The 13,312-nt window shown below is 37.8% G+C and overlaps 1 protein-coding gene across 2 annotated transcripts in view; it reads right to left on the reverse strand.

Annotated features, from left to right (window-relative positions):
• Positions 1-13,312, reverse strand: part of GTF2F2 (general transcription factor IIF subunit 2) — a 91,324-nt gene that overhangs the window by 8,773 nt on the left and 69,239 nt on the right. For both annotated transcript variants that reach the window (XM_050912929.1, XM_050912920.1), the window contains one exon: positions 5,988-6,087. In XM_050912929.1, the coding sequence (XP_050768886.1) occupies positions 5,988-6,087 (100 nt within the window). The remainder of the gene's footprint in view (positions 1-5,987; positions 6,088-13,312) is intronic.

Here is a 13,312-nt window from a genome sequence, read left to right on the forward strand (position 1 = left end):
ATCTACAGCAGAACTGCTACACCACAGAAACTAGAGTAGGAATATAAATCTAGGACGTTGGCCTTCCTATAAACAATAGTACGTCAAAACATTTGCTTGTTCTGAAAGTTCAACAGACGATTCATTAGGAACCTCTGTTGACCTTGAAAAGGTTTTAACTGTAAGCTTTGGAAGCCCTGTCGTGGATTCAACTTCTATTTCTCTACTGGCATAGTCTCATGATGCAGGATAATGCAAGTAGACTGCATCTAGTCGTAAACACATGAAGTAGAACTGCAATGGGATTGAAATATATATGAACAAGTCTACTCAGCTGACACACTTTACAACCCCAAAATACAGTCAGGATCCATTAATACAATACAAAATTATGACACCATAATATGACATAAGCTGCATTCTTTACCAAGTAGCATGGCCAGGGTGCACTCAGGGGCTACCTGCCTCTGTTGGTTGCAACTCCACCAACAAAGCAGCTGGCCAGTTCTCTGGGTATGTTCACATAGTCATACAGGTATTGGAGAAGCTGGATAAATCTCATTCATCTAAAAGTCTACTATGACCTACAGCACTACCCATGTCCTGGTACGTGAGCAAGGGTTTCTGTATAAAGCACCTAAAGAAATGATACAAAGAGTGGGGAGCAGGAGGAGACTGGCCCCTTGCTGCACGAAATGTAGGATGAAGTATGAGATGTGTGAGAGTGCTACCTGCAAGACAAGCAATACACTAAATCAGCTGTTTGATTGCCAAAAAGGTCTTTGCATCCGATCTTCAACTGATCTGATGCTAGTCAGTATGCAGCATTAAAAATGCTTTTAATTTACACTTGGCTTAAGTTGGAACCTACTAAGATATATGACAAGCACTTTATATTTTTCCTGCCAGAGAAACCATCTCTCCAGAGCAAACATCTACTATCACAGTCATGTTCTAACTCAGTGCAATGGTGTAGGGACTTGCTTCAAGGACACAGGCACATCCTGAGGACAATGAAGTATGCAGGGTTTAAGACATGCATTTAAAATTTATTTTACTATAAAGCTGTCCCCTTTGGTCTTAAAAAATACATGAATATGTCACATCTCAGTCTAAAGTTGATACTTCATGCTAGCATTGAAAAGCACTTGTTATGATCAGAATCTCCTTGCACTGTATATTTTGGAAGTCTCATTTCCATCCAAGAACAATTTTGGTTTCTGTCTTCTAATATCATTTGTATTTGGAAACTGCTTCTTTGCTTTGTAAGGTGGAGAGAGTCAAAGGGAAAACGCACTGTCACATACATAATGAGACTGACAGTGCTTCAAATAAACGAATGAGTGAACGATCATCATGAAGTATGTCAGTATCATCATTTTACATGGAATGAAAACAAGGTAGAGAAAATACCCGGCATGCACAAAGTTGCAGACAGTGCCATGTTACATTGCGTTTTCAGAAGAAAATGCATAAACAGCAACCCAAACACTATTAAAAATAGTCTAATCTAGTTGGGTATAAAAAATATTTTTTGGTCCTGTTTGAAAACCGCTCCAGATTCTTTCCCTTTTGGTAGTTCATGGTCAAACACAGGAATTACCATCCTGTAGGATATATTGTACCACATCAGAAGGAAAGCATGACTACAACTTCATGCAGTCCTCTTCAAAAAATCAAGACATCGACACTGTATTCTCCTGGAAGCAGAGTTTTCTAATTAGCCACTGCAATCAACTGCAGCAGGCTTTCCTGAGCCTGAGTTTTCAGCCTTTTTTGACTTAGGGATCCACAGAATTTTCCAGTTACTCTGTGCAGTTGCTGATCAGGTCACGGCTGATACCAGTAAACACCACCCTACTGGATTTTCAGTAGAGCCCTATTACATTTGAGACACTGGCTTATGGGACACTAGGACTGGGGACACTAAAAATGTTTTGAATATATGGATGTTAACATTTTACAAGAGGAGGAGATGGATTATCCAGCCTTAATTTGTTGCCAGAAAAGCATACGACACTTTAGAGGTCAAGTCCAGAAGATGGTAGGAGAGATGAAGGTGTCTTTATTTGCAATGCTTGACTGAGTTCTAGGTTCCTGCATACGTCTGAGGTCACTTCTCAGTGTAAAGACCTATGCATTTGTTTTTGAGGTTAGCAACTTTTCTCTGACTCAAAAATACATCAGTTGAAAGATGCGGTGTGAAAGATAAAGACAGCCAGGTACAGGCTGCATCACTCTGTCACAGCAGCAGCTATTATGCGTGTTCTTACCAACCCTTCTGCAGTTTTCTACCTCCCCAAACAACAAAACCAAAATGAACAAGAAGAAGAAAAACAGAAACAGAAACAAACTGCAACCTCCTCAGGTGGAAGGTCAAGCTGAAGTGATGGAAGAAACCGATCTCCTTTTCTGGTTTTTGTTTTGTTTTTAAGCAGCAAGAACAAGAGCGAAGCACTGAGGTTATCCCCTCTGTACGTGGCAGAGCTATTGGAATAGTGGGCAAGTACCATGGGCGTAATGGGAAAAGCTACTGGGACTCTCAAGACAATCTCTGAGAACAACAACAAAAAATTCATGGTACTGTTTGTACCTCTTCAAATGACATATAGCGAAAATGTGCTTAGCTAGCAACTAGCTACTAGCGACAACTCTCTCCATGTAGAGAAAAAAGCTACTCACTTTAAAATTGATGCTTTCTACACAAAGGAACAAAGTAACAATAAGGAAATTCTCAACATTATCTTCACTGATGTTAGGTCTCTTACAGTACTACTTCATGACTGGGTATAAAATCCTAGTTATACAAATAACAGTCTCCTGGAAAATAACATTAAGTACTCTTTTTAACCAAAGCACAATCTTTTTTTTGCTAGTAAATTGTAATGCCCAGCATTCTTGTTTCTCTATTATTTTAGTGCCTTGGTACACTCTCCCCAGTAGGAGCTTCTATTTTACATTCTCTGGATGAGCTAAAATAAATCAAAGAAGAGCGTTTGTATTCCCTATACAAATGCAATGTGAATATTACAATATTCTTAATTCATTAATGTATAAAATCAACTCACACAGAAAACTGAATATCAAACCCTCCCTTTGTTGAAAAGTTATTTGCAGCTGGCGTCCCAGTTGCCCACATTTTAATTAGCAACACTAGCATTTCCCTCCAACTTCAGCAACAGCTCCCACTGTTGTCTAAAAACACGGAGCATGTTGTGAAGTGCTATTTAAAAAAAAAAAAAAGCATGGTATCTGTTGCTGTTTTCTTTTTGTCTTGTGAATACACTGCTCACAGCAAGTTACAATGCAGCCTTTCATTTTCTTTCCTTCCTGTTTTCTTTGCAAACATGATGTTTTATGCAGCAGGCTTAAAGCACTTTCTGAGAGTCATATTACAGAACGCATGCACACTGTAAACTAATTAGATTTCTTTAAAATTGTGTGGTTTTTAAATTTAAGAAGCATTAAAACACAATTTGATTTCAAGGAAGGACCATTTTAGAACAAGCTGTCGAGTGTAGAAGTTGCAAGTTTATCCCTGCAAGACTTCATACAGAAATCAATTTCTCTTTGTTTACCTTCCCAGAATGTTGCTAGGCTTGCTGAAAAGCTGCCAAAATTGCCTTCTTGAAGATATTGTTAATACTGAACCTGATGTATTACACTGCTTCGGTAGACAGCTAAGACAAAGGTGATAGAGAAGTGAGACTAAATCTAAAGTTTCATCTGAAGAGGTTTGAAAAAGTCTTAAAGGTTTCCCCATCCCCAGGAGCACAGGTACCAACCTCTATAGTACAGGAGAGTGAGAAGAGGGGAGACCACAAAAAAGCCTCTGAAGGGGTAACCAGAACCACTAGAGAACTTTTCTGCTGTATTACGAAAAATAATTAAGTCACAGAAAGATTCCAGCTGCAAGAATATTAACATTGCAACCTTGTAAACACGCGTAATATTTACAGTTATACACAAATGAAGGTCCCTTTCCCAGAGACGAAAAGCTAAGTCACAATTCTGGCATATATTGTAATGGAATTCCAATTTTTTCTAATAAAAAGGTAGGCTTAATATAATTTCTTGCCAAAAAAAATCACTTTCCCTGTCCTTGTATTCAAACAAGCTATTGCTATTTCCCATCCACATGTAATTTATTTCCCTCCTCCTTCCTGTTTTATGTCAATTTATGGGTACATGGAGCAGCCACACTTAAGCCCCATTTAATATTCTATCATCTCTTCCTTCAGGAAATGTTATCCCTTTCTTTCTTATTTAGTAGATACTCATTCTTTCCTCAGAAACTCCCCAGAAGATGACTGAATGTATCAGCATGTACGGTAGTTTGTACATTTTTATTTCCTTCTTGTGAAAAGTCTTGTCCCCAACAGGGCTGTCATATTACAAGCAATGCAGCAAGTTTTAAGAAAGCAACTACTGCTTGAAAACAGCAGAAAAATTTAACCAAGAGGTTTAAAAAGTTCATGGACTTGTTCTCCCAGTTGTACATACTTTCAGCCATCTAACCTGAACCTTAATAAAAGACTTAATGAAAAGAACGATGTTGTAGAAAGTAGTTGTGCCTGGGCCTTCAGCGTAAAGGCACGGCCAAGAGTGACTCAAGTACAAGTATGTCCTACTAGATTTTTCCCATCAGAACACCTTTAAGGTAGACATGAAAAGTAAACACTCTGCCAATGGATTTCCATTAGCATGGACAGCTATGTAACCAATAAAAACATTACAGTTAGGACACAAGAGCATCATAACATTTAAGAAGCCTGGTTACATCCTGATTATACCCCCTGAATCTCACACAAGACTTCAAATTCTGTAATGATAGGATGACAGCAGTTTGCAACTGGAATAAAGATTCAAAGATTGTCTCCAGGTTGAAGTCATACTGTTGTAATTATGCTAGTGTCAGGGAAATGCCACAGAATCCCACTAAAAAGAGAAGCTGTACATCACTGTAGCTTATTCCAGAATTAAAGAAGGAGAAACAGTAGCATCATAAAACCATATACTCCTATAAAATTGCATTTGCATAGCAGGATATACCAGTGTGACTATTTTGGTTAAATGTCATTCCCTTAGCTGAAAGTTATGTTGGTATGATCATCTATATATAGATCAGACTTTGAACAGTAACTACTACAAAACAGTCCCATGACAGAAATGATTATTTTTGGTTCTGTGGAAATAGACTGCCTTTCAGAATAATGCTTAAATATCATTCAGTATATTGTCATTTGTTTTATGTAAATAAAATCTTAATAAAAAGTGTAAAAGTTTAAATGACTAACACAGTGACTCATTTTCAGTATGACTTAACATTTCTCACATTCAACAGTAACAGCGATTATATATGCATACATACAAATTACTCAAAGAGGATCTTTAAGGAAAAGGACATTATAGTTTGTATGTACATCAACTGATCTGGAACAGCAGTGTGGGTGTAATATTGACAAAGCCAATGATGCAAATAACACGTACTATGAAGGTATGAAACTGTGAAAAATGATCAGCTGTTATTCTTTTCTACTTGTTGTCAGTTCCTGCAAAGGACTGGAAACTAATGATTCTTTTCAAGTCTTTTACCCACCTCCATATGATATTTTATTTGGCTCAAAGGAGTGCTTCCACATCTCATAGCACAAAGCCAGAACTGCCTTTTATCCCCAAACTTCAAAATTACATTTGAAAAAAAAGACTAGAGGAAGAATGTAATAAAGCCACTAGAAAAGGCTTGGGTAAAGGTGGTTTGCCCTCCATCAGGTAACACGAGAGAGTTAGAATTGGCAGACCTTAGTCCCAAGGGTGATATTGGTCTTGAGACAGAAAGAAGATCCCCAGAAGACAAAATCAGGGAGAACTCCATGTTATATGGAGCGTTTCCAAAGACAGTGGCCAACTGCGAGCGAAAGAGCTGCAGGACAGCAGCAGAGTGATTCCGGAGTCCTGAGCGAGGCTCCTCCTGAAGAGGAGAAGGGAAAATAATGAAAGCTACTTACATTATATTGATGATTAGCCACCGGTTTATAGTTCGTGGTTACAGCTTTGTCCAGCTGCTGTGATAGCCTCACAGGTTTAGAAGATTCTTCTATCTGTAATCTGCAAAAGAAAAGAAAAAGAGAATTAATAAAAGTTCAGACAAGCACATACTCAAAATGAATTCTAAAAATCTGCAAGTATGAACCAGCACTTATCAAAGGTCAGCTGCAAACAAATCATAAGGCAAAACAGATGCACTCTTCTGAATTAAGTTTCTCCTACTCTATTTTTGCTCAAGGACACTGTGAATTATTAGGCCACTATACGCTACAGAAGATACTGAAATGCTGAAAACCAAGTAACTGTGAAGGGAAGATATTAAAAACCATATCTGAATACCAATTTTATTCCAAAAGCCTGATACTCAGGTGGAAGAAAAGCCCTCGCTCTTAAAAAAGATCAAACCCAACTGAAATGAACCCAAAATCTCTCAGCTTACTCAGGTGAGGGCTGAAAAAGCTTTTGATCCACCTCTGCTGACTCCCAGAGCACAGCAAAGATCAAACTCCATGACCTTCTCGTAGATATTTTAATGTAAAAATATAAATTTCCGTGACCTTTCTTTTGGCATTATAGTACAGTAAGAGAGCACAAATAACTGTTTTATGCGCACTTTTAAAAACATGAAGACAGAGAAATCCACCCAGGTTCAAACCAATGTACAACCAAGTCTCAATCACACAGTTAACAATAAGTGACCTTCATTCTTCTTCGGGAAAGACTCTGAGAACGTCAGAGGTTGAACACATTTTGTCAAGCTCATTTTGATATAATTTAAAGCTTATGTATGATGGTGTAGGAGGAGTGCTCCATTTACTTCAGGTTTAGCACTCAAGAATTACTACTTGAAATGAAGATGCAATAAACAAAGCTTTAGAAAGGTGCAGAACAACGTCCCTTCAGAGTAAATAGCTTTATGGTACATACAATTAATATGTTATCATCAGTGAAGTTATTTTGTTTCCAAAGGTGTATCTTACAGGCAGAAGAGTCAATTTTCACTAAACACAATATAAAAATTTTAGACCAATAAATGTACAGTGATGTTTGCTTCTTTCCAAAGAAAAATACGGTGACATTAATGCAAATAATAACTACATGTTACTAATGTAAAACACCAATGTGATAAAACAGACAGTACTTTAAAAAACACTGTGAGTGTTTAAGATCACTGATTTCTTTTTGTAAAAACATAACATACAACCAAAACCCTAAATTTAAATTTAGCACGTTTCTGATTTGACACCTGAACAACAAAAATAAATTACATTCGAAGTAAGCATTAAATTAAGAAATAAATTCTCTAGTTTTAACAACTGGAAATAAAGCCAATCATCCTTCATAGCTAGTATTGCCAGACAGTAGTTGCCGTCAGTTTTGTGCTGTTAGTTTTGTCTCATACATAGATATAAACTTGCTTCCTCTTGAATCTTTGTAGACTTGTCATCTGTTCTACAGTTTTAATTACCCTTAAGTGACCATTGCCTTGTATTCTACATTTCTAAATCAGGAAAAGGTACATCAATGTCTTCTTCTGTCCAAATGTAGCACGTTTTTTCTTAGCTTGAAGGAAAATCAATTGGAAGGTAAACAAGCAGTGAACACTTTTTACCCCTCTTCTGGCAAATAAAGGTAGAAGTTTTTATCACAAGAGTTTATCTTTTGGCCTTCAATCTAATTAAATGATTTTAAAGATTTTATTGATCTGGTTACCAAAGGTCTTCTAAACTCATGTTTCACAGAGAGGCACAGGCTAAAGCTAAATCAGTATCTTTTCTCCAAATTTGTCTTTTTCTCCACATCTTCATTGCTTCATTTTTTCCTTTTTGGTCTCAATGACTTTCTTTATTTTTAAATAGTTTGGTTTTAATTTTTTTAAAAAAATCTTTTCTTGCAGTTCTTCACCATTTTTCCTATTGCTTTGACCTGGGGAGTTTTCCAGTCCTCCCTCTCCCCCACTGTAGCTGGTTTTCATCTCCCTTCTCCCCTCTCACATTTTTCCTTTCTGTAAAGGAGATTTCCTGCTCAACCTGTTTACTGATATTGCTCTTGTTTATGAGACACGGGCTCCTGGAGACAAACTGGGAATTCTTGTCTCTCCTTTCCCCTCCAAGGCCACTGCACCACGTTCATGTGGACCAGATTTAGTTATTTGATTTGTGATGTTGTTCCAGAGTCCTTCTCATTACAGCTGCAGCACAGGTAAGCAACAGACAAGGTTCCTAACAATATTAAAATACATCAGATGGTCTCACATTTTCAGGGAGCGCTAGGCTTTCAACGGTGGCATTTCTCCATGATTAAATCCTCCTTGCACTGGGCTTTATATTCATTACTCTTTACAACGTAAATTTACAATATCCTCCGTTTCTTCAGGAAAACAGCCAAAGAACACTAGCCCTTCAATGATGAAATGCCAGAACACTGAAAATATGGACTGAACACCTCAGACTATCCTCAGATGAAAAGCTTTAGAATGGTGATGTCAAACCCCCTCCAGCTTCTTAATAAATTAGATATTTATGCGTGCAAACAATTGATAGCTCTTTAGCCTAGAGCCTGTCATGAACTTCAGATACCACTCAATGCTGAAGGTCTTTTCCTGTTCTGGCATTTTAAAATTACAATACAGGAAATTTCAACCCCCATTTCAGTGCAGCTTCCATACATTAATCCTTCTTTGCATAAAAGAACACCAGCAATTTATTTCTTAACATTTTTCACTTGCCATGCAGGATACGCATTTCAGCTTTTTTATTTTAACCTGCTCATTTCCAAACCAGTAGAAAACCAAATGTGTAGGAGAGCTAATGCACTTCTCAGAGGCCTCCGAAGGTTGATGGCAGTGAAGTTCCATTTAACATGTGAAGTTCCCCAGCACACAATCTTGACAGCAAAGAAAAACTTCCTGCCTGCTTAGGAAACGGGATGGAAGCCTACAAAGTGAAAATGGAAATGGACAATCTAAGTTTGTTTGTGAAATCGTAGAAGACTTCAGAAAGATCTACATGTACCAACTAACAAATGTATCAGCTACAAATGTATGTGTGTCTGAAAGAAATTTCAGAGATATCCGTGTTGTACTTCAAGATTTCTTGCCAAAGGTTTCCAAATTATGACCCACAGATCTCAAATGGTCTTTAGAAAACTGGTTAACAGTACAATGTTAACTTTTTTTTCTGTTTCTAGTTGACAAATTGCTGTAGTGAGAACTAAAAATATATTATATTCCTGGTATTACCTTTTAATGCAAGCAATTACAGCAGTTGCCACTTGCCAATATAGAAATCTAAATGGGAAGCACGGTGACTCAGGCGGCACACCTTTTTATTAATATGCATTTATTCTACACATGCATCTTGCTCTTCTCCCTAATGGCTGCCCTTCTCATTTCTTTTTCTGCAGCTTTCAAGATCTCCTGGAGAATGACAGAGTCTCAGGTTGCCTTCCTTCCACCGGGCTTCCGTGTGGAATATGGTCACAATCCTATGTGGAACAGCTGCTGCACATCTGGAGTTAGCGTCCCCAAAATACACAAATACAGGTAAAGGGCCTGACAAACGTGCTATAAACCCCAAATTAGCAAATGGTTCATATGTGGATGAAGCACTGAAATTTGCTTAGTGCATTACAAGCGGTAAAGACAAATAGCCTGTAATCATTTTGTCCAGATGATTTGTTGGTACAGACACTATTTGCAGGGAAAATACAGTGTGGGTTTTTTTTTTCAAAACCATGCCGCAAGTCTCCCGTATTCAGAAAGTAGTATGTGTGGGTGAATATAATTGACTTTTAAAATTTGTATAGCTGTTGTTTGAAAAAAGTTGATGAAATATATATTTATACATTCTAGTAATTACACACTCAAAAACTTATAACAAAAGCTATGAATTGGGCATTACACTAGCCTTTTAGATTGATGTTTTACTGTGTTACAGATATAATTACTTTTAAATGCTCATTTCTTAAACAGAATTTAAAAAGCAGTATTAAACCAAAATATTATGAAGCATTTTAAACAGGGTTTTCTCAGAGTGGATCTGCTGAATCTTAATTGAAACTGTTGGTAGGAATAAAGAAAAAAAAAATCAATAGATATTCTGAGTCACTGGTGACACTGATTTAAAGGAGCAGTGGCTTTTTACCTATTACTCTTTATTATGATTTGCAGGAGTGTGACAGTTAAAAGCCTTAGATATGGCTCAGAACTACACACAACTCTCCAAGGAGTTAAATTTTTCACTTGACTCTTGTTGAAATAGCTAGCACCATAATTCATGCTAATATCTGGCCTAAAAAATAAAAAGAGAATGCAGATTTTTTTCCCCAAAACTGCCAATAAATTAGCGACCGAGCAGCCACCAGCGTGCACACTGTGGTTTTCTTTTCCACTCCCAAGATCAAATATAGTTCTTCTGCCTTCAAATACAGCAAGTAACCAGCACAGCATCGAATTCACCACGGTCATTTCCCAGCAAAATACATTTTATACTGCAACTCTGATTTGTCATTGTGCCTGCAGTTGAATAAGGGGAAAAAACATTCAAACAGGCTGGAAATAATTCTATAGGATTTGTCAACATGCAGCAGGCTCATAAAGGGAGACAGATGAAGGCAATACGTACATTCCTAGGAGGAGATGCTCATTGGCTTTTAAATATATGTATCTTCCAGCAATAAAAAATAAACCAAAGACCTTTAGCATAGATGATTTCCTGTGATTAATCTTCTGCCACAAAACCAATGTTTCAAAGATTAGAAGCAGGTATTAATCAGAAACGCTGCTAGGGCTTAAATTCTTGACATTTCTAAAGAAATTATTGTACAGGACTGAAAAGTTTCAATACCTTTTTGTGCTTGGCTGTATTTATACAGGGCACTAGTAAGTAAGGAGCCAATCGTACTGTTGCAAAGAAGGAAAAGTTGATTTGCTTCTGTCTCTGCAATATCACACAACAGAGATGCAATGGAAAAGAGCAGGCCCACTGCCCAAAGCTTTGGAGGGGAAGAAACGCAAACTCTCTAGTTCGGCACAGTTTTGCAGCTTTTTTTTTTGACTCCTCACAGAAGTTCCCAGCCCGGTACCAGGGGAGTGAAAGCCAAGGACTAAATGCTCTCTTAGTTCTTTACTCAGTAATTCTGTACTTGAACCAGACACAGGCAGCTGCACTACATGAAGTTTCACAATACCTGATATGGGCAACAAAGTTTTTTCTTTGCTTCCCTATTTTGCTAAGCATGCCAAACATGATAGAGGTAGGTACATCCTGCAAAATCTCATCCAAAACAAGCTAATAAAATAAATGTACGCAAGCACAAACAACATAGGAAATTATCAGAATGACCACAACAGTAAAAATACACATTATCTAATAATAATGATGACAATCTGTTGCTACACAAAACAATCTGTCATATATTCTGAAAGATAAGAACCAGCAACATGCAAATTCAGCAGGTTGTGTTTCGTTGTAAGAAGTCCTACTGTCTCACGTTAAATGGAGGCAGATGACTGCAGCCGGTTGCACAGATGAATCTACTATTCTCCTTCAGATGTTGAGTGTTACTCCAGCACACTCACCCAGTCAAAGCAAAGTGAGTTCGTCCCCATTTATAAAGACTAGACAGGCAGACAGAGAAGAGGATAAGCTGAATGGAAATGGCATTAAGAAGTGCATTTGCCAGTGTTAAATAATGAAATGTTTCAGATTATTAATATAGAATACGATTTATAACTAATTTTAAGTCCTGAAATCCTGGCATTTCAAGAAAAGTGCTGCAATTATTGTATGTTCAGGAAACCTATTAGGTTTTTCTGAAGTTGACATCTTCAACTATGTATGTTGAAGGCTGAGCAATGAATCATATGAATGTAAGATAATTTCATGTCTAATATTGAGACAGGCACCACAGTCATAACTGAAGACTCCAATTCTACATATCTTTCTCCAGTACAGAACACAAGATGATGTGAATGGCGATTCAACAATAAATAACAATTTCTTATGCATTTTATTTTCTGGTTTGATAAAATGGGAATTGATTAAAACCACTAAGCTCCCATTTTTCTTCTCTGAGTTTAGTATTGCAAATGATTAAAAACCTTCTGGGCCGAGGCTGTGAGGATAAACAATGTAAAGATAAAATAAGACAGACTTTAGCATTCTAGGAGTGATACAATTTAATAACTTTCTCTATTATTTGATGCCCAACTTTAAACATTTTAAGTGACGCCCTAATGGAATTTGCGTGAAGAAAATTATAAGATCTGCTTGACATCATGGATATTTTTAATCAAGCTCACATGTGTCTATGGATACTTCCTCTAGAAGTGTCCTGAAGCTGATGAAGTCAGGCTCTGGCAGTGCCTGGTCCATACTGGGGACAGGGTGGAAGTGCGTTATCTGAGGCTAAGCTTAAAAAGGAATCGTAACTCAGAGATATCTTCTATGCAATGTGACTGTTAAGTGAGGTTATAAGTAGCCCATCCATTAGTGTGGCTGATGAAGTCTGTTTCTTGTCTTTGCCTCCGTTAGGCTTGTCTGTCCAGGTTTGTGTCTCTCTAAGTTTTGTTTGTTGCTTCCCCTCTTTACTCAACACCCCTTTTTGCGCTGAAAGGGTCCTTGACCAGATACCCTTAAGGGTGCAGATGCCCATTCACCCTTGTGAAGCAAGGCAGCCTCTGCACTCTCCTTGCCCTTCCAGGAGGACTTGAGTCAACCCAGCATTGCCCTCCTGCTGGGTGAAAAGGCCCTTCCACCGCTGTCACACTGTGGATTGATGGAAAGGCCTTGCACAGTCAATCATAGAATCATAGAATCATTTAGGTTGGAAAAGACCTTTAAGATCATCGAGTCCAACCTTAAACCTAACACTGCCAAGTCCATCACGAAACCACGTCCCTAAGCGCCACATCTACATGTCTTTTAAATACCTTCAGGGATGGTGACTCAACCACTTCCCTGGGCAGCCTGTTCCGGTGCTTGATAACCATTTTGGTGAAGAAATTTTTCCTAATATCCAATCTAAACCTCCCCTGGGGCAGCTTGAGGCCGTTTCCTCTCATCCTATCACTTACTGCAAAGAAATGAACATTTCCTTATTACAATTCGTGTACTCTGGAAGAGCAGAGAAGCCTGCAGCTCTGCAGTTGTTGCAAATGTCAGGATTTTGCAGTCCTTTCCATCGTATGGTTATCATATTCAATCAATTAGTGCCCAGAAGGGAAACAAACCTTCCATTATTGGTTCCTACCATACTTTCAACATTTTCTTAGTAATATACA

The sequence above is a fragment of the Gymnogyps californianus genome, chromosome 1, assembly GCF_018139145.2.
Source record: "Gymnogyps californianus isolate 813 chromosome 1, ASM1813914v2, whole genome shotgun sequence".
NCBI classification, from domain to species: domain Eukaryota; kingdom Metazoa; phylum Chordata; class Aves; order Accipitriformes; family Cathartidae; genus Gymnogyps; species Gymnogyps californianus.